This window comes from Pyrgilauda ruficollis, unplaced genomic scaffold (assembly GCF_017590135.1).
Source record: "Pyrgilauda ruficollis isolate IOZ18807 unplaced genomic scaffold, ASM1759013v1 scaffold53, whole genome shotgun sequence".
In the NCBI taxonomy this organism is placed as follows: Eukaryota; Metazoa; Chordata; class Aves; order Passeriformes; family Passeridae; genus Pyrgilauda; species Pyrgilauda ruficollis.
The window spans coordinates 3,855,911-3,881,767 of NW_024526933.1; the positions used below are offsets into that span (position 1 = coordinate 3,855,911).

The 25,857-nt window shown below is 34.0% G+C and overlaps 1 protein-coding gene across 1 annotated transcript in view; it reads left to right on the forward strand.

Annotated features, from left to right (window-relative positions):
* RASEF (RAS and EF-hand domain containing) overlaps window positions 1-17,499 on the forward strand; it is a 29,134-nt gene extending 11,635 nt beyond the window's left edge. Inside the window, exons 4-17 of the mRNA XM_041480741.1 lie at window positions 447-542; window positions 1,549-1,626; window positions 2,123-2,238; window positions 2,955-3,023; window positions 3,932-4,016; window positions 5,486-5,577; window positions 8,347-8,581; window positions 9,606-9,743; window positions 9,838-9,985; window positions 10,894-10,975; window positions 12,005-12,119; window positions 12,970-13,089; window positions 14,078-14,154; window positions 15,292-17,499. Of these exons, the coding sequence (XP_041336675.1) occupies window positions 447-542; window positions 1,549-1,626; window positions 2,123-2,238; window positions 2,955-3,023; window positions 3,932-4,016; window positions 5,486-5,577; window positions 8,347-8,581; window positions 9,606-9,743; window positions 9,838-9,985; window positions 10,894-10,975; window positions 12,005-12,119; window positions 12,970-13,089; window positions 14,078-14,154; window positions 15,292-15,400 (1,560 nt within the window). The 3' untranslated portion in view covers window positions 15,401-17,499. The remainder of the gene's footprint in view (window positions 1-446; window positions 543-1,548; window positions 1,627-2,122; window positions 2,239-2,954; window positions 3,024-3,931; window positions 4,017-5,485; window positions 5,578-8,346; window positions 8,582-9,605; window positions 9,744-9,837; window positions 9,986-10,893; window positions 10,976-12,004; window positions 12,120-12,969; window positions 13,090-14,077; window positions 14,155-15,291) is intronic.
* The last annotated feature ends 8,358 nt before the right edge of the window (window positions 17,500-25,857 follow it).

Here is a 25,857-nt window from a genome sequence, read left to right on the forward strand (position 1 = left end):
CAGCAGTCAAACCACCCCCTTGTCTCTGTTGCTGGGATGGTACCATTTATCTAAAACTAGAGCTGCTGTTGTCTGCTTGCTTTCTGCTGACATGGGCCTATAATGTTCTAACAATTGCAAGCAAAAAAATTCAAAGGAAAAACAGAAGTAAAAAAGTAAGTGACATTGAGAATGTTAAGCACAGGAATCATGAATGAAAAACACTGAATGGACCCAAATATTTGCTTTCATGCCACCATTTTATATTGTGTATACACAATACACAATATCTGTGTATTGCATAGACTGCAATGACAGAATCAGAACCTATGGACCTTAAGGAAGGGATAGAATGGAAAAACACATTTGTCTAAGCAAAAAGTATGTGCTTTACAAAGCGATGAATGAATTTTTTGATAAATATATGAAACCTGTCTCAACTTCTAATGAGATTGAAAATACTGCAGGAGAAGCAGAAAGCTGAAGAAGCACTAAATGAGCTGAAGCGCCAGTATGACGCTGAAGTTGGGGATCTTCAGGTGACAATAAAAAAACTTAAAAAGGTAAGTGAGTTGAAGTCTGTTGAGTTTTTTTAAGTGTTTTTTGGCCTTACGAAATGTCTCCCTCAAGATGGATAATCATAATTGTAGGTTTCTAATTTAATTTGTGTTAGTAAATGGCAACTGCAGATAATTTTTAGGTCGTGTTGTCATTCTGTGCTTTTGTATTCATGTTGTGTAATTTGTTTAAATAGTTAGGAAAGGGAGCAGCAACTATTACCTAAATTCTTTAGCTTAACAATTTTCTAGGTCTGTCAGGTTATTATACCTAGTCTTATATTTGGTCCATTAGAAATAGTCCAATATATTTCCACTAAGTATTTGTAATTTATAAATAAAGATGGAATTGGCAACCCAGATGTAGTTATTTACATATAGTGCCTTTTAGTACCCAGCTTTATGTATAGTGCCTTTTAGAACTCAACTGCAATCTGATCTTGTAATTTGATACCTAGTAATAAAGTAAAATGAAATCTCAGATAGGAATGATGTTTTAGAATATGTAATACGTGTTTGGAATATGTAATTTGGGTTTAATTTTGACCTTGGTTTTTGCTGTAAGTTTTACCAGAATTATAGCAAGCAAAGTGGATATATTTTTTGGGTTTTGTATTTAATTGCACATAGAAGAACATTTCTAGAAATGGAAATTTCTTACAAGACACGTGAGAGCTTCTTGTCCAAGTACTACATAGCTGAGGTATTAATAATTTTTTATAATTTTTAAAAGTTAGTTTTTCTCTCTGTTTCGATCTTAACAGCTGTCTTCTGTGTCACTAGTTATGAATATTTTATACCTAAAGAGTGCAAAATGCATATCAATTTTCTAGAAAGCCAGTGGTTTTTGAAATAATGCTGTCTGCTAGTACATTCGGAACAACATTTAAGTTTTAAAAACTTTAGTAACTGTAAAACCTCCTAAGGATTATTTATTGTGATTTCCATAAGGTTTGTTTTTTTTAATCAGAACAATCAAATACATTAATTGTGCATTTTTTTAATACTTAAGCTGGAGGAGCAATCCAAGTATGTTAATCACCGGGAAGATGTAGCTGAACTGAAGAAAAGAATACATGATATGTTGCTGGTAAGAGAATATTAATATTATTATTATTAACATATTAATTTAGCCTCAGTTTTAGTGTCTGCAATACAAATCGGTATACTTGTGGAGATTTGGGTTTTGATTTTTATTGGTTTCTTTTTTTTAACATTTATTAATGGTAAGCTAGCAAGTAAAGCTTAGAAGTCATGGGTAAGTGTATGTGGATCTTTTAAGTTGAAAAAAAACCTGTTTAAATGTATGCACATTTTACATAGGACATTTAGAAATGGCCTGAGTTGATGTGGTCCCATTTTTTTGTAACTGAATAGAAAAAGAATAGTTAAGAGATTCTTGCATGTTAATTTACTGACTGCTCTGTTGATTTATCCTTCTTTCATTTTCTTTCCCTCCCTATGCCAAATTTTGTAGTGTTTAATTTTTATTTAACCTTGATGGTTTTTATTCTACTATTATAGTTTATCAACATTTTGTGGAGGTGACTGTGACAGCTAACATCTAATGTCTTCCTTTTTTGAAGGAAAATCAGAGACTTAAGAAAGATCTCTTAGAAGCACAGACAAATATAGCTTTTCTACAGAGTGAATTAGATACCTTGAAAAGCGAGTATGCAGATCAGTCTTTGAACACTGAGAGGTAAGTTACTTCTACATGATAATATTTTCACAAGGGAAAAAACAATATCTATTTTCTGATGTAATTATTATGCATGCAGTTGGCAACTGTTATTTTCTGAATTTGCCTTAAAGGGTGGGTACATGTTTAATACCATGTCATCAATGCTGTTCACTTTTCTTGTTAGGTTTCTGAAGGAGCAAATTCTGGCTATGATGAAAACTCTCACAATCTTGCAACATTAGTTGATTTTAGTGGGACTTAATTAGGAATAAAACAGCAGTACATCAGGAATTTTTTTTCTTCATGGCTTGCACTCACATGAGGATCTGTATGAATTTTAGGGAGAATAGTTTTGGAAGCCTTCCATGTCTATCTTAACCATTTGTTTTTCTAAAGTGAATGAAAGCTACTTCTAGTTACTCTTTTAAAGGAGCATAAAGGGCAGTTTCATTGTGTGGTTATCATCAGATAATACAAATTATATTTGAAAGGAAAAGGAGACAGTCCCTATGGTTATTTTGTATGATTTTAATTTTTCATTCATTGTCTTTGTTGAGTTGTAACGGCGGAGATTAATGAAGTCACAAAATGATCTTACTTTGCGTAAAACTGCTCTGAGCATATTTCAGCATAAATGTAAACTCTGCCAAGGGCAATATGGTGAAAATGTGAGACTATCCTGTTAAGTATAAGTTCATTTAAGTTTGGTGTTTATTTTTGGGGTTTTTTTCCAGGGATCTAGAAATTATCCGAGAGTATACTGAAGACAGAGATAATCTGGAAAGACAAATTGAAATACTTCAGTAAGTTTTTAGAAATGCAGTTTTTTATTATCAAATTTAGCTCCACCATATTTGGGATAAGTGTTTTTATATGCAAAAGATAGGGATGAAATTTGGGAAGTAGTTCCAAGTGAAAATACTGAAATGGCCTAAATTATTGTAAAAGGTGTTGTTCTCAACTGTCATAAATGTTACTGTGGTATTAACTCTACTGTGGTACTGACCCACTGACACTTCAGTTGGTTTCTTTCCATTTCTTTTCTTAGCCCCATTGGCTTTCATTTCTTTCTAATAAGCTGAATGTGATTTGAGTCTATCCATGCTATCATAAAAATTATTGCCTTGCTCCTTTTTATATTGGCTTTGCTTCTCCAGTAACTCCCTGTCTTATTGTTGTCTGGAAAGTACTAAGAGTTGCAGTATTATATAATAGGTGCACAAGAAGGGTCACAATGAATACATTTATTTATATCTTTATTTAATATCCTTATCCTAAGCAAATTCTTTATTTCAAGCAGATTGATTATATTTGTTTTCAGAATCACCTCAGCAATATTTAAAGGGTAGTAATTTCGTACAGAAATGGCTGGACTAGTTGTTTTATTGTGTGGTTTGGTTGGGTTTTTTTTGTGTTTTTTTGTCACCATTCCTACAGTACCTTTTTTTAAACTCAACTGACCAGAGACCATGCTGTACAAGTGAAAATGGACTTCCTGGGCTGCCACTGAAGCCTAAAATTCACAGTGATTTTTTCTGATAATTTGTTTGAGTACCTGTCGTTGTGTTTCTAGTTTCATGTTACTATTTAGTGTTTAGCTAAAGAAAAAAAGGGTTTTTTAGAAGTATTTTGAAAATTTTTCTTTTTGAGGAATTACATAGGTTTTCATGTTTTCTTGAATTGTGCAAGTTAAACTATGTTTTCCTGTTAGATCAGCTAATAGAAAACTACATGATAGCAACGATGGTTTAAGAACTGCACTTGAAAACAGTTTCAGCAAGTACAACAGATCATTGGTATGTATTGATGATTTTGTTACATTGTCATAGAAGGTGTAAGAATCAACACAGCGCATTTAAACTGGTACCTCAGTGGGTACTGAAAAAATTGAGATTTTTTTCAGTGAATATTCCTGTGTAGTTTTGTTAGATTTTACTTATGTTTTGTTAAATAATGGAAGTTTTGTTAGAGCATAGCTACTTTCCAGATGCTTTGGAAGATGACTATTTTTTTAATAATCTGTGATATTTAATAAGGTGAATAAATCAACAGTTTCTCTTGCGCTAAAGGGAATGTATTTGTGTTGTGTAAGGGAGTGTCCTACCATTGACAACACACTTTCTCAGAAAACTGCCCTTTTGTAATAGCAAGGTCTTAACCTAACTCAAACTTTTGTCCAGGCAAGTCACTGGGAAAATGAATAGCATGCACTACTGATAGAGACCTTAGTCAGACCCTTTTGGGCTCACAGAACTGCATTAGAGTCTCTTGTAGCAAATGTCACCTGACATCCTCCAAACTAGAGAAAGGAAGGCTTGAAAGTAAGGAAAAAACCTACTCTACACTGTCATTTTGCAATCCTGTGAAACCTGTTAAAACTCTTAAAACTTGACTTAACTCTTAAACTTAACTCTTAAACTTGACTTTACTCTTAAAACTTAAAACATGACTGGGCATCATGAGGAAAGCAGATAGCTTTTTTAGAAGGATGCGATCAGAATAATGGGCCCATAAAGACAATACTGGACAGGAAGGAAGAAAATAGGGGTCAGGGCAGTGCCTGTTTGCAGTATTCCATACCAGTGAACTTGAGTGCTTTTTCTTGATATGAGCTACCAGAGGTCCACTACAGATGCAGCAATGGATACCATTTACTACTGTCATGCCTGGAAATATAAATGAGCATATTACTTAGACAGAAGAAGCTGTTTCCCGTAATAAATGTATGGTGGCACAGCAGAATGTACAAAATACTTTTGTCACAAGCTATTAGTTGAGACCTTTCCTTCCTAGTTCTCTCAAGAACTAGAAGGTAGCTCTCCTGAAACTAGCTCAGCTAGTGACAGTTCCCCTTTTTTTCAGTAGTCAGTATGCCATGGTCTAAATACCACTTTTCAAAGCTTAGCATTTCAGGGTCTTGAGATTAGAGTCTTGAGGTAATCAATGAAATAATTCTCTTGGAAATTCTGTTCTTTTGTGGTTGAACATGTCTAGTGTGTTCAGTATAAGGGCAGTGGTGAAGCCTAAATGCTATAGGTAATAAGCCTTCTGACCCTCAGTCATATATGAAGTATGAGGTTTAACTAAACCTAAGTAACTAAACGTATATATATATATATATATATATATATATAATATAAATAAACATATATTAAATACATCCAATTTGTAGTTGTGATGATGCACTTTTTTTTCCCCAACAAATCTAGATATAATCCTCTGTGTTCATCAAAGTTATAATGCATTTACTATGTATCTGTTTCAGCGGTTAGCAAATACCTCACCAGGAAGTACCATTTCTAGAAGCAGTCCTAAATTTAATGGTGAACATTCTCCTTTAAACCCACGATATGACAGGTAAGCCAGGCTTGCTTTTGTTAATTTGAGAATGGCTTGTCTTAGAAGACCAGATTAGTGTTAAGTAACAGACAATAGTTCTGTCTGATTTAGAAGTAGTGTGTGACCATAGCATTTGATCCAAAATATACTAAAGTCAATAGGAATCTTCTCAATTACTTCAGAAAGCTCAGGATAGCCCTCTTCAGTAGAAGCCATAAACTTGTGAAGAGGTCAGACAGCCTCTTGTCTGGTCTTGGCCTTTTTTGATTCTAGTTTGAGTCTCAGTCTTTTTGTTTCCAAGAAACTATAAAACTCTTCTGAGGACCTTTGTTAGCCTTTCTCAGTACTTGAGAAATAAAACATTTTTGGTTTTATGTTCAGCTTGTGTGCCTTTTTTCCCATATAATAATTAGTACAAATGTGGGCCTGATCTTCATATTACCTCATCTCACACTGACATGCAAGAGTAGTGGATGCACTTGGATATTAATGGGATAAGAGTACAAAACCAGTAAGTTATCTAAATGCAATTAGATGGTCAGAGGTATTTATTTTTCTACTTAATAGATACAGATCATTGATCAGAACTTCCTCATCATTTCAGAGACTCACTGAAGACTGTGGGTACTGGAGGCAACCCTGAGTGCTGTCAGTCATGTTATGCTTTCACACTTGATTTTTTAAACAGATCTATCAGCAAAAATGTGTGTCCTCACTCGATAGATTATTTTATCTTTTTTTTTTTTCTTTCAGTGGTATTCCAAACCATAGAGAGCTCTCTAATAGAGGTCTTAGTAGTTTGCCAGAAAGAAAAATATATTGGATAGGAATTAAATAGACTTATAGACTCAAACTTATAATATCCCCATTTATTCAATAGTGTCCTTATTCTGTTGTCTGCATGTGAGATGTGTTTGCTGGCTGTAAAGTTTTGGTTGTTAAAAGCACTTTCCTGTTTCTGAATGCACATAAACCCAATTCCCTAATATTGGACCCTCTGCAAATTTTTAGAGGCATCTACTCTAAGTTGCATATTACACTCAGTAGTTTTCTGAGGGAGTAAATAAAACCTCTCTGGAGCCTTAGTTATGTTGTTCTTTATGAATGTTTATTAGTACATGCCACATGGTGCAATCCTTGTATTTCCACAAAAGTGGGAAATACAAGCCACTTCAGAAAAAAGTTTATGGGGTAGGAATAAAGCTTAGTCTTAACATGTATGACTTGATAGTATCAAAAGACAAAAAGAGATGTGAATGTCCCAAAACTTGTTTATTTTCAGTACCTTGTCTCCTGACATCAGGTCAGCATTAAGAGGTATTGGTTTGTATACTAATATGTTTTAAGCAATCTGTTCTAAAATGTATGATTATTTTTTTTTTGTCTGTAAGATTCATCTTGGTCTAAGCATTATATATGCTCTAAGCATATATAAAATTCCCAGCATTGAATTCATAGTTCAATGCAGTTGGGAATTGCCTACTTAAGAGCTTTATTTCAGAGAATGCCTGGCGAGCTTAACTTTGTTATAGCATGCACTCTTCCTCAGTAATTCAGTGATTTGATATAGGCTAGTAGGTGTGCATGAATACAAAGACCATGTACACTTTGATATCCTACAGCAAAGATCACATGCATTCATGTGTTATTCATTAGCCTGAAGGGATGTAAATTGGATGGTTTTGAATGTTACTGCATGGGACAGTGATGCCACTATCACCCCCATTTGGCCAGGTGCAGGGAAGAATTCGACTCAGTAACAGCTTCATAATTTGGTGATTTTCCCCAGTGTGCTCTCCTGTGTTGTGCCATCACAGGGGAGCCCCTCTGGGAGCAAGCTGTTATTACAAGGATTGATGCTGACCTTGTCTGGTTTAGCAGGTCAGTGCATCACATCCAATCCCAACAGGGCTAAGCCAGACCTCTCTTCTGCGCTATGACTTGGAGACCTTTACTGCCTCACTTTCATTGATGCCTGTCCCTGTCTTGCTGAAGAGGCATGATAATGATTGTAGCCACTGTAACCTTTTTTATAAGACTGGATTTTTTAGGATTCATATTAATCTTCCTTTTTCTGTGGTTTTATTTGCATAAATAAAACCTTTTTTTTTTTTTTCCGTAACCCATACTGTCATTGCAGCATTCCTTAAAATATTTTAATATATTACAGTATCCAGAATGAAAAAAAGACTTTTAAAAGAAGGTTAAGGGAAAAGAGAGGAATTCTCTGTACAAGTTTAGGTTTTGCATAGTTTATCAAACTGTAACAATATTATTCAGTGACTTCTTCCACCATTACTGATCTCCTGAACTTGGCTACTACATCTTCTGTATTTATTGCTGTTTCTTACTGCATGCCTCTGTGAAAAAATGCATTCATTTAAATGAGATGCAGTATGTCAAGGTTGTTTTTTGTCTTAGAGTTGGCAAAAATTCGCTAAAACATCGTATGTATTTTTCTTTTTCTCATGTCGTCATAGTACATCACTTTCTGAATGTCTTTTTAGACAGGCTTTTTAAAATTAACGTAGTCATAATTACTGACACTTGGAAAGTCATCATCAGTAACACAGATTAAGTAATTTGATCTGAGCATCCCAAGACATATGATTGGGAAAGAAATTCTTTATAAAGGCAAGATGGGGATTGACATATGTCTTAAACTTAACATTAGCGTTTCTAAGAATTGACTATTCCAGAAAGGCTCAGATTTTGTTGGGAAGAGCAATTATTGGGACTTATTATATGGAATAATTTATTTTTCCCCCTCCAATATTTTCTTATTAGGTCATCTCATTCATCTTGTGTTGATGAAGATTATGATTCTTTAGCCCTTTGTGATCCAATGCAAAGGATAAACTGTGAAGTTGACAGCTTACCTGAGAGCTGTTTTGACAGTGGTTTGTCTACCCTGAGAGATTCAAATGAGTATGATTCAGAAGTGGAATATAGGCATCAAAGGATTTTTCAAAGGTCACGATGTATGCAAGAAGGCTTTGGTGGTGATGCCTCTGATACAGATGTAAGTGTCAGATTTGCTTCTTCTCTGAGAGAAGTCTTTGATTGGAGATAAAATTAGCTTCCTGTTTTTAAAATAAAATGGATATTTGCCCACAGGCCAGTTAAAAGTAAATATTTGGGTCATGTGTATTTAAATTAATTAGTGAACATTTTTTTGAGAATGTATAAGTAGTTCTCTTTTTGAATTTACATTTTTTGATACGTTTTTGAGGTAATAACATAATTTTTGAAGTTTGTGTAATTTTTGAAGGTTGTTAAACTGTATGCAGAAAGGAGCTAATTTTCTAATGATAAAAAAGCAGATAGAAATAAAATAGGTTTCTATTCACTTATCTTACTGTGCTGTAGCAGTGGAGAAAAAAGCACATATGAGATAAAATACTGTTAGTTCACACATTGACTCATAGGCTAAAATCTTGGAGAATTAAAAAAATATCTAAGAAGGTGTTATTGTGTCTGTTTTATTGTTAGTAACATTGAAAGAGTTTCTGAGGACTACACAGTAAAAATAATGTCAAGCACAGTATACTATAGGGTTTTTTTAAGGTAAACTCTTTGCTGTGTGTTTCGTAGACATTAATCTCTGTGGAGACTTTGCTATGAATAATGTTGATTACAGCTGTGCTCTACTTAATTTCGCTTGAGTAGTAATAGCATGGAGAGTAATGTCTTTGGGAAAATTCTTAATGTTTGCAAAATAAGCTTTGAAATGAAGTATTGTCCCAGTTGTTTATTGTGACTATGTTATAAGCTGAAATTTTTGTATAGAAATTAGTCTGCTCTATTAGAATACTGAAAGAACGGATGCCAAACAATAAAAATGTTAAAAGACAAAATGTAGCTTATACTAAACAGCAGAAATAAAAGAGAACAGAATTATCACAGTATTTTGATTAGAATTGCACAGCTGTATCTGGTCATTTATCTCTGTTTAATCCAAAGTGTTAAAATGTTTTAATCAGTCTTAGCTGTGCCTTTCCAGAAAAACATGCTTTTCTCACCAGAGAACTAACTCATATTTTCAGGTTCCTGAGATCAGAGATGAAGAAGTATACAGTCCTGCTAACAGCACTGCAGTTTTAGACTGGAAGCCCTCACGACCAGTTAGTCGAAGCAGCTCAGTTGCTTCAACGAGGAGATACATATCTGCTCTCACCCCTCAGGTAACCAGTTCTTCAGGGGAAAAATGGAAAAGAATGATACAGAGGGGTGGGGTTTTTTTATAAGTTGTTATAGAGGGATTCTTTTTATTTTCAGTCAGATGCAACTGAATGCACTCCAAAATACCCCAGTACAGAGAAGGCTTACAAGATTGTTCTTGCTGGAGATGCAGCCGTGGGAAAATCCAGTTTTCTTATGAGACTTTGCAAGAATGAATTTCAAGGCAATACCAGTGCAACTCTGGGTATAGTTGGTGTTCTTAAAATACTGAAATGAATTTCATTGTTATTTTGCAGCAAAGAGGATGAAAAGCTTGCCGTTGTGATTGCTTGCTAGGGATGTACACACACAGTTTCTCATGCAGGCTGTGAGACCTAATTGAGTACTAAAGCTTAGTAATAACAGCTGTTTGTAGTGGAAAATAGGGTACTGGTCTAATTTAGTTTTTCTTTATGAAGCCTCTTTCTGAACAACATAAAGCACCAGAGAAGGAATGTCAGTATAAGGAACTTTCAGTGTGTGTATGAGCTTTTCTGCATTTTTCATTGCTTTCTTGTTTTCTCAACAATTCTCTCTTTCCTTAGTATTTCATACTATCCTTTGGTGTCTTTCCTACTATTTTTAGTTGCAATTTCTTCAAAGTGTTATTGAAGCGTTGGTTTAAATAACAGCTAGAAGGATTTCTGACTGGCTTCTTCTGTATATTAGTATACTTGTTAGCTAACAAACTTAAGTCTTAAGGATTCCAAAGAGTGAATTTTGTCTTCCAATGAAATCGTACTTATATGTCTGTTTTGTTGCCTCTTGTCAGGATTTTTGTTCTAATTTATCTTTTTTTTCCTTGGTATTTGAAATCAAATTTTTTCTAAAACATTTTCACTTTTTTGATAAAACTGTTAAGTGAAATAAAGCAGCAAGAGATCTTACTTGTTGTTCAGAATGCAATTTGTATCAATTCTTCTGTGAAAAGGCAAATACATTTGGGGGTTATTGCAGTTCAGAGGTATGTGCATGACTGACTGAAATCTCATAACCTATTAAAAAAGATTACTTTTGGATAAACTGTTTTGTATAGCCCCTACCTTTTAATTTTTGTGGTTTCTTTAAGATTATTGATGGGTTATTTTAGACGATACATATGATTCTTTTCAGGTGTGGATTTTCAAATGAAAAGACTAATTGTTGATGGAGAACCTACAGTGTTACAGCTGTGGGACACGGCTGGGCAAGAGAGGTTAGTGATCCTCTGCACTTACCTTATTTGAATTCTTTTGTTTGTAAAAGTAATTTGCCTTTTTTCATCTAGCTGGAAAAAAAGCATTAATTGTATGGTCCATATGTAAATATCAGTAAACAGATGCAATTTTTCTCTGCTGAGACCTCAAGACGGGTGGAATGTTTATGTGTTAGCTTCAACGGTGCTTGAGAGGTATCAAGAGAAATAGTTGAGGGTCACCACAGGATTAATTAACTAAATCTGTGTGTCACTCCTTTGCAATATTAAATGATGGAGTAGATGCATATGTTTCTTCTATTTTTAGTCTTTAGCTTTCTTTGTTCTTATACACCTGTGTTTTTAAGCAGGCTTTTTCTTAGTCCCTTCCCGTGCTCCCCATCTCGTGTTCTTTCCTTGAAAGTCATGGTCCCAATTTGTGTTGTATTTAGTATATAAAAACTTCTTTCCAAAGACTTTTGAGTTTTACCAAAAATATCTGTGTATATTGCTGAATTTATATCCATGATTCTTCAAAATATTGTATAAAGTTTCCTGAAAATCCTATGACATCTTTACTTGAGAGCCATTACTTCTTTACCGACAGCTTTTAGGGCTTATTAAGAGGTTAATCTAGTGCCGTGGAAGTCAGTTTAATATGTTCATTGACCAAGATTTGTGTTGGCTGTATGTAGGTAGGGATCCAATCAGTCTTCTTCTCATGTAATACATTTGTGAAGAATATTTTAATATCCATTGTAAATACCTAGTTACTATACTTGGTTGAGTAGATTGTATAAAGTTCATGACAAAAATGGCTGTAATTGATCATGAAGTCCTCAAATAATCATGATCATGAAATAATTTTACTGGATTTCTATCTTTTTCAAAGGAAGTAAAGGGAACAATCAATTTAGGAAGTTACATGTCAGTGAATTGTAGAATCATAGAATCATTAACGTTGGAAAAGACCTAATATCTTAGTGATATTAAACCAAACTATTATTTGATAATGTGGCCTTATGCAAATCTTTCCTTTTTTTCTGAAAGATTTCGAAGTATTGCTAAATCATACTTCAGAAGAGCAGATGGTGTCTTACTACTGTACGATGTAACATGTGAAAAAAGCTTTATTAATGTGAGAGAATGGGTGGATATGATTGAGGTAAGTAAGAGAACCCTAAGTTCTTACATATGTTAGAACTTAGAAGATAGGTTTCACTGCATTATTAGTTTTTTTATTTATAAAATTATATTGGATGTAAATTTTAATTATCCAGACTGGAGGCTGTCATAGGAATGAAAAGCTACATGGAAATCCTAAATGTATGCTGACATACTCAGTTAGAATTCAATCTGATACATGTTTTTGTGTTAAAGGATTTTGGGACACTCTTCCCATTCACTTCCTTTTAGAATGAATGTGGCAGCACATTTCAGATACCTTCTTGTCCTTGGAGTCTTTGCATTATAAACCAATTAGATTATGTAAATTAGCTATAGTTTAAGGAAATTTTTCAGTATTTCTTTCTACTTGTACTTCTTGTTTTTTTTATTTGGATATGAATTTGCATTTAGTGCAAGGGGTTTTTCTCTTGTGCTGGGGATGCTTAATAGGCGGGAAAGTGGCAAGCAAAATACTTAGTTCGTCTTCTGTGAAAGCATTTTCTTTTAGTCATAGTATAGGAGTTGGTTACTTTTCCCTTAGTAATTTTGTCATACAGCATTTAGATGCAGTAACCAATTCCATTAGATTAACTTAACACATTAAATTCCTTTTTGGGAAACAAGGCTTATGGGAATGGAAACACATCTTTGCAGGCTGATAGTTAAGCTGACTGCTTACATTTTGAGTGGTTTATAGAAAGTTCTCAGCATAGCTTTCATAATTCGTCAGTTTTTTCCTATTAGTATGCAAGACTTTGTGGAAAGGAGATTGATATGATATGATGATGTTTGCCGCTTCTTTGTATTCTGAGTGTTCTAGCAATAAGGAAATAAAATTCTCCTTACAGGATGCTACTCACGAGAATATTCCAATTATGATGGTGGGAAACAAGGCAGATCTCCGTCAAGATGTCACAGAACAAGGGCAAAAGTGTGTGCCTATAAACTATGGAGAAAAGCTAGCTATGGTAAGGTCCAAGTGTACCTCATTAGTATAAAATGGTCTTAGGAATTTTCATCTGAAAACCATGTGAGAAAGTAGTAAACAAAGGTAATTTTACCCTTATTTGTCCAAGTCAAGTGATGAGGATTCATGGATACTTTGCATTAAATATCATGTTTTGATAATATTTGCTGGGTTAAATCGGTGTCTGCTGAGCTGAAGTTCATTATTGGCTCTGAAAGACTTCTCAGTCTTTCTCGTGAAAAGGTAGATGGACGGAAGACTGAGTTTTTCTGCTGCCGAATAGAAGTTGCCAGTTCAAATATGAGGCATACTATTGACAGATTTGTGTCTGTCCAGATTTTGTGTGGATATTTTCATCTTCAAGAGACTCTCTTGTATTCCTGCCATGTGTGCAGAAAGAGAAAAGGAATTCTCTGCTATAAATAGAAATGTGAAAAGTTTCCTTTGTATGTTTTTAAGTGGGTGAAAGCGATGCACAAATCTTGTATTTTGTAGAATAATAGGAGGAGTCTTAAGGGTCTTGAGTGGCTAAGTGCTTGCACAAGTGATTGATTATACTGGGGCAGATACCGTATCTGTTACTTATGGAATGATTTCTTTTTTTGTTAACCTACAATAACCAGATGATGTAGTTACAGTAGCTAGCAAGTCAGATTAAGTAATCTGTCCTGGCCAGTTTCTTACTATTTTGCAATCTTGTGGACAAGAAGATTGAGTTTGAGCATTAAGCTTATAATATGGCTTTTATTCAGTTTATTAATTCAGAATATACTGATTATAAACCAGAAATAATTAAAAAACAATTACTGCTTTATTTCACAGTACTAAAGAGAATGTGTTGAACAATGAAGAGCACTAGAAGAAATCCTGTTCATTTAAATGTAGCATCATTCTTTGTGTTATTCAGGAAACAATTTGTAATTAAATGTACCCATTCACATGGGAACCATCTTGGATCAGTTAGCTTAACATTTTATTTTTACTCACAGACTTACAATGCATTGTTCTGTGAAACAAGTGCTAAAGATGGATCTAATATTGTAGAAGCAGTTCTTCATCTTGCTCGGTAAGTAACTATGTTTCTATTTTCATCTAAACACATCCGAGTATATTTTATAAAAAGGATGTGAATGCACGTAGAAAGATACACATATAGTTTCAAAATTGTACAAATGCTAAAAAAAAATTCAAAAGAATACTCTGTTAGATCATTATAGATAAATGCAAGATGGGATGTATTCTCAGTTTAATGAAGTAACATTTTTGCTTGAAAATTTTACAAAACTTTCTCAATAATTGTTTAAACCAGAACTCAGTTACAGAGCCAGCAGTTTTAAACCTATTTGCTGAGTGAATTATAATTTTAATTGTGCATGGATTAGTTTTCTTGATACTTTCATAATTTATTTTGAAATTTAATTATTCTATGTGTAATTATTTTTTTATTCTTTTACATATATAAATATGTACTCAGTTTTATTACCGACCATTCTAATTGCATATATTTTCTTTGATGTCCCCTTCTCTAAATTATTTACAGATAGAAATTCTGTTTATGTACATTTAGCACCCTAGTATTTCTATGATAGTGTGTGAGCCAAATATTACAATTCTACTACCTTTTCAAACCATTTTTGGTTAAAGTATAGTTTTGAAAGGCCTGTAAGAAAGAAGTTATGGTTCCAATAAAGTGGTCTGTAATCCATAATCAATCATATGTGCACAGCTTTTAAGTCTTCATTTCTAAAAAACATCCAACAACATGCATTTTTTCTATGAAAGTAAATTTGTACTTGAAACTGAAGTTATTTGGTTTTGTACTTAGAGCTATGAACATACTCTTTCTATGGTAAAATACTGAAGCAAATAAGAAAAACTTCTCAAAAGAAAATTGAAGATAAATCAGAACACGGGGGAGTTACTAGATATTTTAAAAAATTATATTTTTTTCACTATGAATTGCATAGAAAAGTCCATATGATTATCAAATTGGAAACTGATTACCAAATTGGAAACTTGTGAGACATGTTGATTCTGTGCTAATTTACATTGTATTGTAATACAGTGTAAATTAGCACAGAACCAACATGTCATAAAATAGATGGTGATGAACTCTGCAACATATAGTGGGAAAAAATAGAAGAGTGAACATAAATAGAAATGTGTTAATGGAGTGCAATTTTTTGTTTTTGTTTTATTACAGCGAGGTGCGAAAACGAAGTGATAATCGAGATGATACAAGATCAGTAACCAGCCTGGCTGGGACACCTGTCAAAAAGTCGGCACTCATGAAAAACTGTTGTAATGTTTAAATGACAGATAATTTTCCTTAACTAAATAACTTGTATATTTTAAAAAACCCAAGCCAACAACCAAACCAAAATATTTCAGTAGTGTTTCCTTTTTTTTATGGATTTATAAATTTGTATATTTAGAAGCTACACATAATGTTAAAAATCAAGACTCTACTTTCTACTCTTTCAAATTTGTGAAATTGCTACACTCATAGACTCTTTTTTGACTTTTTAAAAGTAATATAATTCATTGCAATGAGCTCAGAATCAATGCTACAGTGGTCACTGTGTACAATATTGTAATGTATATTATTGGCTCTACCTGCATGTTTCTTTATGGCATTCATTTTTCTTAAATACAGAATGTGGTAATATCCAATATCACTCACAGGTAAAGAAAAAATTACAGCTTCAGTTAATTTAATTTCTTTTTGATCATGTCTGCTTATCTAGTTTTTGACAGCCTTAAATGTTGCTTAAACATTTCTTAAGAAAACTCCAAACCATTAAGGGTTGTCTAGGTCCAAGTAATCCCTAAGTTTAGGGGAACCAGAATGGTCTTTGTCAGGAGAAGACAGTGGCAGGTGATGGTGTTCTGTTGTAGTTCCTCAAAAGTTGGCTAGTTAGAATGTATTTAATTTTGAGTTTTGGGGTTTGACTAAGTGAGAAGTAGACTTTATAACTGATCCTACACAGCTAAGAGGTGAAAGAAACATTTTTCTGGACTATTACAATTCAAAATTCCAGAGAGAATGTAACACCTGTGATATGTTGGATTGCTGAAATGAGTTATGATCCAATATCTTATCTGCCTGTTTAAGCTAGATCATTATTGTTACCAAAGAGTGATACAAGTTGTAATTTTTCCTTTGCTTTTTCAAATATCTTCTATTCAGTCAGTAATTGAAGGATTGTAATAGTACATAGGAGTATGATTTAATAAATACTTTAATGCATTTTTTATAAGTTTCAAATCAGCAGATGAAAGAATTGCTGCACATGCACAAGCATTTGTATAAATTTTTCTGTAAAAGAGAACCCTGGAATGAACAGCAGTCACTTTAATGAGAGTTCCTTCGACTGATTTTAGAAAATTTCTGGAAAACTTACCAGGGGGTGGTAGCTTTAGGTGTCAGCATCTCTAAACACTGAATTTTGCTTAAAATAGTTCCCAAGAGTTCCATAATGTAATAAAAAATTATGGGCATTTATACAGTTAGTGGTCCAAATCCAGTTTTTCTTTCACTGATTTTGATCAGAATAGGATGGGACCTTTTCAGAGCCAGAAAACTGTTGTCTCCCCTGTTTCCATTAATAAAACATCTCCAGGCTGAAGCCTAGTTCAGTAAATCAAACCTGGATAAAGTTTTATCAACTGATGGAAAAACCGTATGACTAGCAGCTGTTTGCTGCATTTTGTCAGCACTGTGTCAACACTGTATGGCCTATACTGTTATCTCTTGTATAAAATGTGGGGATGTGAGAAACAGGATGGTTCATAATTTACAAATAATAAAAAGGTTTCAGCTAGGAATAGAATTATTTTTAGGCATCCTTTCAAATCTGTAATCAGAGCAGCTAATCCTTGGGTAATTATCAGAGAATTTTTTACCAAGAGAGAGAAATCTAATGCCAGAATGAATAAGACATTTTATTTCCCTGTATAATAGTTCAGCCCTAGAAGACAAAACATGTTTGGTGAGGACTTTTTGAAGTACTAGCAGAACCTTCACATGCTACCTAATTCCATGCAGGAAATTTCAGGATTGTAGCGTCTTCCCACACAGCAGTACAGGATACCTCACTGTAGTTCTGAGACTTATCTGAAGCATGTGGCAGAGAATGCAGGACACACAAAGTGTATCAGGAACATGCCTAATCACATACATATTGTTTGCTGTTAACCATACATTTTTTAAATAAAAATACAGCTTCAGTTAAGTTCTTTGAGGAGACTAGCCAAATTTAACTGACTGCTTTGATGACGGCCTCTTCTGTGTTCTTTGTGTGAACCCTTCCCTTTGTCCATATGAAAGAAATGGAAGTGAAATTAATTTGGGAAGTGTTTGCAGTAGGGAGAATAGAGGAAGATGATACAGTACTTGGTTTGTGAAGTGTGAGCCTTCAACATGTATATTCAACAGGCATTTGCATTTTCTTGGGATAAGATCAAGACTATAAGTTGTTACTTGTGTTCCAAAAATGTCTCTCATTCAGTGTTGTTAGCTTGGAGAGCCTGGACTGGGGATCAATGTTCTGTGTGTGTGTCCTGAGCTACTGTGTTTGACCAGCTCTGTGGTCTTGGCCTCCAGTAAATGAGTTGCAGTGTTTACTTAGACATTATTGCATGAGCAGAGTGTTTTGGCTGGATACAGAGAATCACATAAAGTGATTTGCAGGAAGGATTTCTGGAAGTGGTTTTGTCCAACCTTCCAAGGACCAGAGCAGAGATGGACTTTGGCTAGCCCTAGATTATCTTGTGGGTTTGGGTAGCTGGCCTGTGAAAATGCTCCAGGACAGAGGTACTACCACCATCCTGGGAAACATGTTCTAATGCTTTTCCTCCTTTTCTGGATAAACACTTCTCTTCATGTCCAACTTCAGTTCCCCAAATGACTACAAATTTATAATAGTTGTCCCCCATTATGTAGAAGAATTTGACTATAATCTTGGTGACTTAATTTTCAGTATCTGTTGCTGTGCCTTGGCCTTCTCTCTACCAGTGTCACAACATCAGGAGTATCTCTTGGAAAGTTTCTCTGGGGATCCACATCCCAGAATTAGCAGCATGTGTGCATGTGTAGTAATTACTTTCATATCTAATATTTTTATCATACAGAGGGTGCCATGAGAATATCCATGTTTGTAGAGAGGCTGGTTGAAGGATGTAAGTTCAGGGACTTGCCTTCACACCAGTTTTTCCCTCTCTGCAGGCCACTGATGTCTTCAGTACTTTTGTTTTTCATTTATTTTAATAACCAAAATTTATTTTATGTTGTTTAGTCGAATTAAGTAGCCTGAATCAATGTATTAAGTTCTGTACATTTTTTGTGTCATGTAAAGCAACTTTAATTTGAAACAGTGTTGTTTTCTAAATAAGATTCAGGGTTGAAGGTTGTTAGCTGTTAACAAAGTTTTACCTTGGAGTAAGTTTATGATCAATGTCTAGAGGACTGAAAAAGCACTATTAAATGGGGATATAGCTATTGCTCAGTTGGAACTCATTTTAGAAATCCTACGATGGTTAGCTCCATCATATTTTAAATGTTAACATAATACTTTGTTGAATTTATGTTAAAGCAAAAGAACTTGGAAAAATATTTAAATCTAGAAATTAAAGCATGTATTTATAGGTGGAAATAATGAATGCATAATTTTTTCTGTTGTTTTACTTTAAAAGGCTACCTTGTCTTCAGCCTAAAAGGTAAAATGGCAAACATCAGCTTTATGAAATGATTGCACTTTTGTCCTTTGAATGTTTTTATGGTTTTGTTTAGTACATAAGAACTGTTCATTTAATCACACAAATTTATTTTTTTAGTTAGTGAAAGTGTTCCCTTAATACATTTATTTATTTGAACAAGAAAGGTCTTTTATGTTTTTCCTCATGATCTGTAAATAAATTATTTTTATTCAGTTGACATGGAAATATTATTTTATCCTGTATTTTTGACCCTTTTTAATTGTAATTTATTACACATTTCCGAGGAAATAATTTCTATGACACGCTCCAAAAATGTTCTGATCATGTAAGTTCTTGTAACCACTTTGTGCCTGTTTAGCATATATTACTGGCTTAATAAGACAAACTTCAGCTTCTAAGTTCTGTTATGGCCTTACACAGCTTAAGTATTTTTCTGTGTAACTACTTTTGTATTGACTAGAAAATCCTCTGTTAGGAAAAAAAAATTACAGTTATAAATCTGTATAAGATGCTAAAATGTAGTTTAAGGAAAATATCTATAGGCTACTCCTTCAAAGAACATCGTTCAGCTGTGCATCCATGCAGATCTCCAAAAAAAGTAGTAAGTTCTGTGCAAGTGCACGCAATCCACATATATATCCTTTTAATGAGGTTTTTTATTTTTTCCCCTATCAACAGCTATACAGCAACGGTAGGGTAGCATTTTAGGTAAAAATACTGCAGTCAGTGATCCCCGATTCATAAACCAAAGGGAATAATATATTCATGGTACTTCATTGTATTATAAAGAAACATATTTCCAAGATGTTTCTAGTTGTCTTAGATAATTATAAAAATGGACTAATATCTCATGTACAGTTCCAGTGACCTTTACCACTACCTCTACCAGACTTGATACAGCGTGTAATTCTCTCTTACGCTGTCTGGGCTACTTATGGATTAGAGAAGCTTTTTAGAGTGCCAGTTATTTTATTATTTATCTTCCACTGTATTACTATCAGTCCTAATCCTTTCTTACTGGTATCCTTAGGACTAGTAATATCAATATTTGTTATTATTAATTTTTTAAAAACTACTTCTTATTTTGAGAAAACTTCCTGTAAAAGAAAATGTGACTCAGTATGTAAAGTGTTACTGAGTTTGTACAAAGAAGTCTTTTCTCTGCACTTCTGCGCCTTGAATTATGGCTTCAGATAGCTGGACTAATGCAAAATTAGTCATGAAGTGGCTAATTTAACAAATAAATTAACAAATAAACCAAGTAACAAGTGAACAAGCTGTGGAGGTTTCCCACTGAATAAAAAAGGAAGTGTGTAAAATGTGAGTCAATTTTCAAACTAGTATGAGGAAGAAATTGTATCATCTTTCAAAAAAAGTCTGTATATTCTATAAATAATTCTAAATTATGGAAAGTTTTTAAAAATTTTATACAACTAAAACTGGATTTAGTGCAGCTTGTCCCTCCTTAAAATGACTGATCGCTTCATTTACTGTAAGTTTATATATATATATGTTCAAAACTGACACCTTTCCTGTATCACAAATTACTGTATAATTAAATATGCTTCAACAGCAATTTTTCTTTAGTGTATTTTCTTATCAGTACATATGAACAGCAGTCCAGCATAATATCTGTGACCTGTCAGCTTAGTGTTGTTATTGTTCACCAACTTCTGCAGCCAGTTGCATGCAAAAGTGATGCAACCAAACGCCGGTGTCTGGCTGCCTCCAGATTTTTAGCCTCAATGAACAGTCATCAGCTTTGAGCTGAGAGATGTCTCTCGCTGTGATTCTCAGGTAAATCTTGCTGTACCTCTTTACAGAGATGCATTAGCCATCCTGTCTCTAAACACTAAGATGTGATATTGGTAGAGTAAGAAAGAAAAGAAGATAAGTAGCCCAAAATAACAAGCCTGTTGCAAATATGTTTAATACAAGACTCTAGGTATCGAGCAAAAAATACTTAGGGGTACATATATCAAAGACAAAAAATGCCCCAAAATAGAAATTAAAAGCTGTATCAGGTAAAATTGGCCCATTTAAATGTTACCATGGAATCACAGAATCATGTAAGTTAAAAAAGACTTGGGTAACACCAAGTCCTGGTCTTCTAAGCTCACATGTGACTTCTCCAATGATTGGATTTGGAGCTAAAGCATGAATGTGTGCTGCTTTCTGAAGCAGAACAATAAAGCCCTGGAAGGATGGGATGGGGATGAGGGGTGTGCCACTGTCAAAATGCCCTTTTCAAAACCCGATTTATTTTCTTTTATGACATAAGATGTTGAATTAATTTTCATGTTTGTTTTTCTTTCAGATATTTTTCCCTTTTATTTTAGTAACCTGTTCTTCACCATCCACAAAAGCAGTAAGAATTAAAATATGGTTTTGCGTTCTTTATTATTTGCACAAATTAAAAATTATTGTTGAAACTGAAACATTTAGCCATATTGAACACCTGATGTTATCAATGTATAATCAGAAACTATTTTCATAATCTTACATTGGGGGCTATATCTTCTTACTGACATTATAGTCAGGAGGGAATTCTAGTTCACAAGCTAGTGGTGTAATCCAAGGAAAATTAGACATGCAGCAACAAAAGCTGGTCTTACTGTAACAAAAAATACACACCTGGTAGTTTTCTGTTTAAACTTTTCTGTTACTTTCTGCCAATAATTACAGATTTTCTAAGAGCTTGCTATTGTTATCATTTTGAAAAAGGTATTTTAAAAAAATCTCACTTAAAAATCGGAAACAATCAAAGACAGAATCAAGGATGTAGTCCTTAAAAAAAATGGAAAAAATATGCTATGGGTTGCTTATTTTTCTTGCTCCCCAGAACCAAATGAGAACTTACTGAAGGTCAAAAATTTCTAGTGTTTGTACCAGAATAAAAGATCAATGACAAAATGTGAGATACAGGAATAAAAGACAGGGATTATATTTACTAATATAGTAAATATATATATATATATATATATATATATATATATTTAATGCTGACTGCCTCATGTTTTTCCTGAAAGTTTCCACTTCAGTCTGTATCCATTCCTGTGGAGTGCTTCCTTTTTGTAGCTTTTAAGAAATTGTTCTTTTCATGTCACAGATATATTTTTAGGGAGATAACTGTCGTTGGATTAGTTGGAGAAAATCTTCAGGAATTTTGCAGTAAATTTATCAAAGTCCTATTTATCAGTTGAGTATGTCAAAGTGCCTGAGATTTGCAATGGTTCCACAAAACAAACTCACTTAACATTGATATACTTAATAGATGCATGTTTTATGATAAAATAAGGAACCAAATTAACTGTGAAATATGTCAAACTAAAACCAGGTCTGTGAGAGCAGATGGTACTGTATTAAACTATGTGTGTAAGTGATGAAAATAAAAATAGAAGCTATTTATTGAGTAAAATGTTTTAGATTAATCTAAACCCCAAACTGTAAATTACAGTACCAGTTGGTGAAGTAGTTAATATTTTCCAAAATATTTCTGCTAGTGTTTATGCTAAAGTGAAGACATTGTTCTGGCACTATGAGAGCTCTAATATTAAATTTTTCCATTGCTGATTTCTGGGCCACAAGAATCCTAACTGAACCATACACAACCCTTGCCAACTCTTGCAGTTCTTATTCATTATACTTGATCAAACTGGTGGAAAGCTGTATAGATGAAGTAAATTCTACTAAGAGATTTCTGCAAATGCACAAGAATACATACACTTTTTCCACATTTGTTTCCAAGTCATCAGAAGTGACCAAACATGAGCGATTGTGTCAGGCTAAGCAGTGACTAGTAAACTTGGTTTGTATAGCAATGTAACAATTCTGGAAAATCCGTTCTAGGGAGCTATATACTTATACATACCTGTATACACATAAACATTAGAATATATACTCTTTCTTCTTTTTGTTTATATACAAACATGCACACATATATACATATATGCTGCATGTATACATGCACATGAAACAATGACTGCTGTCTTTCCCTTAAAAAAATTAAAATCCTGGACCACAGTAGTGGTTTTCATAAAACATAAGGGTGACATCAGTCATCTTGTCATGTTTTTTTTCTTAGTGTATGTCTGGTCTGTATCCAAGGCTGTGTCTTGCTAAACATGTACTGGCAAGTACTTTTGCTTTTGAAACCCAAAGAATTTTTAGTACTTCATTGCAAAGTGTTGTGGTCTACTTTGTATATAGAGTCACAGAATCATTGAGGTTGGAAAAGATCCTGAGAGCACCAGTCCAACCATTAACCCAGCAGTGGCATCACTAAACCATGTGTAAGTGCCGCATCTACTCATCTCTTAAACTCATTCACGGTTGGTGACTCAACCAGGTCCCTAGGTGTTGGAACCCAGGGCACAGGGAATGTTTCTCTGCCTGTCCTGAGAAGTCCTGGTCCCCAGGAGAGCACTGCTGTTAACTTCCGTCCTTGGAGAAAGCTTCCAAGATTTTGGGATGAATTGGAATCTACAAGTGTGTGAAATAGATAGTAGTATAGTTTATGACAGGGTGAAAAACATAAGAGTTTTGGGTTTTCAGTATGGAGGTAGATAGAAGACAAGATGGAGGATTTTGGGCATTGTCCGATCTTCTTGTTCTTCATCTACTCCATTTTCTGCGGTTGGAAGCACAGAGTGATTGGTTAGAGCCACAATGCAGATGTTGTGTGGAGAGAAAAATAATTAGTTATTGGTAGAAAAGTAGAAATAAAATACATTGTAAGAGTTAATTGGATGAAATAATTTTAAAAGACCTTGAGTCTTGTGACTTTTGGTTCCTTCTCTTTGCAAGTAAGACGCTAAGTCTGGCATGTTTTTACAGTGTGCTGAACTTTTGATAAGAGAAAAATAAAAAATAACCTGAGGATCGAAAAACCAAGAGTCTGGTTCATCTCATTGCTGGCACCGAACTTTTTAAGGGTCTCCCCATCAGGGGGTCCCACAAGGGAGGTTTCTACACCTGGGCAAGGTTACTGTAACAATTTTTGTATCCCATTCTGTATGTACCTGAGAATGTGTATCAACTTTTGAGTATAGAAATGTCTCAGAATGAATTTCCCTCAAGTTGTGCGTGGATAATTTACATTGCAAGATGGTCCTGATGAACAATAGTGTCTTTTCTAAAGAATTAATGGACTGTTTGAGCATTACAGTTCTCACAGAATAGCTTGCTTTTTTGAAAAAGAATGTGAATAATTCTAACCTCAGAGTGCTGTGATGGACATAAAGTCTGTCCTTCTTAAGTGGGGAAGATACACAGATCATTTTGTGTACATAATGGATAGTTTTGGGGTTCTTTTCCTGCTAACGAAAGTCCTGTGTCTTTATCTCTCTTTTTTTCCTCTCTCAGTGTATTTACAAATAATGAAGTAGTAGGGTGGGTAGATGTCATGCCGCCTGTGTGTAATTGCTTTCCCTGAGAGCATGATGACAAATCAAGGTTTTAAGTGAGTTCAAAATAAATACGACACTTAAAGTGAATGAAACAAATAGGTACTTTAGAGTGTGAAATATCTTTGGTGATTAGTTACTGATAGGATTTTGTTGAATAAACATAGTAAAATTTTATTTCCAATGAATATATTTGAAGCTAGATGGGGAACCTTAAAACCCAACCAGTGAAGCATGGACATGCCTATATAACTTTAAATGAAAGATGTATAAGAAGGTTTAAACTTAATATTTTTCTTTAAAGACAAGTTCTATAAACATTTTGTTAAGTCATAATATTTTGTTAAATTCCATCTTTTCCTTACTTTTATCTTAAATTTGAGATTCAGGATTTAGGCAAGAGAGTACTTTATATATCAAGAATTTAAAATATTTTCTTTTTGAAGGCAAGTAATTTATTGAAAAAATATAAGGAAATATTTGAAGATCAAAAGTCTGTTTGCACAGCACATAGAAAAAGACTTTCTATTCTTCTCCCAGGTTCTGAAGTTTTCTCGTTCTTATTTTCATATAAGAATGAGAAGCAATAATATGCTTTGTCCTGTGTCTCTATTTGTCTGTCCATCCCATACTCACTATCCTCTTTCCATGCTTTTCCACACCCTTCCATTCATTTACATGCAATTATCATATTTTCTGATTTTTTTTTGATCCATAGCAATTTTTTGCAAACATCCTTCCCTTCTGTTTAAGAGTGCAAGGACTTTCCCAGACTGTCACAGAAATTTTTCTCAGATAATCATGATAGTTTCTTTGCCATGTTACTAAAAAGCAGCCTAGGTGGTAGACACTTCCTCTGAGATATTTCAGGCAGGGAAATTCAGGTAGGGATATTTCAGGTAGTGTGTTTTTATCACTACTTCTTTTCAGGTCACAGCTTATTGGTGAAGTAGAAAAGTGCAGTTCAGGAACACAGAGGAGTGCACTTATGTGTCCCAGAGATTGATTATAAGTTAGATAGCTCTTTAGTATTATAAGTTAGATAGCTCTTCAGTATTTAGCACACTCTGTTCAGCTGGGTTCATTGCAGAACTAAAAGGTTTACTAATGACAGAGGAAATAGTTTGCTGCATTCATCTGAAGCATTGTAGTCCTGGGTTAACCAATAAAAGGAATGTGTTCTGCTTGTCAGAGCACAAGTGCATGAGAATCCAAAAGCTGTTAGAAAACTGAAAGATAAAAAGTGCATGAGCATGTTGTTTTTAACTGTTAATCTGATTCAAAAGAGAATTTTACTGAAGTTAGCTACAGAAGACAAGTTTTCAAAATCAAAAAAAATGTTGTGTCCTCAGGACTGACTGATCTGCAAGGCCTGGGTGTGTGCTCTGACCATGCTCCCCATAAGGAGCGCACTTGTTTCCTGGTGAAACACGTAGGCTTAAGATTTTGCATCAAGAACCCGCATCAAAGGGCATGATTTTCACATTTTTTTGCAATATGGACAAGGTCCCATCAGAATGCAAATCTATAAGCTAAACAAAGAGAAAATAAGTCACAAAATATTGAAAATTTGGAACTGCAATATTAAGGACTATCAAACAATTTATCTACCATATAACACATTTCTTGTAAAAAAAAAAGGTTAA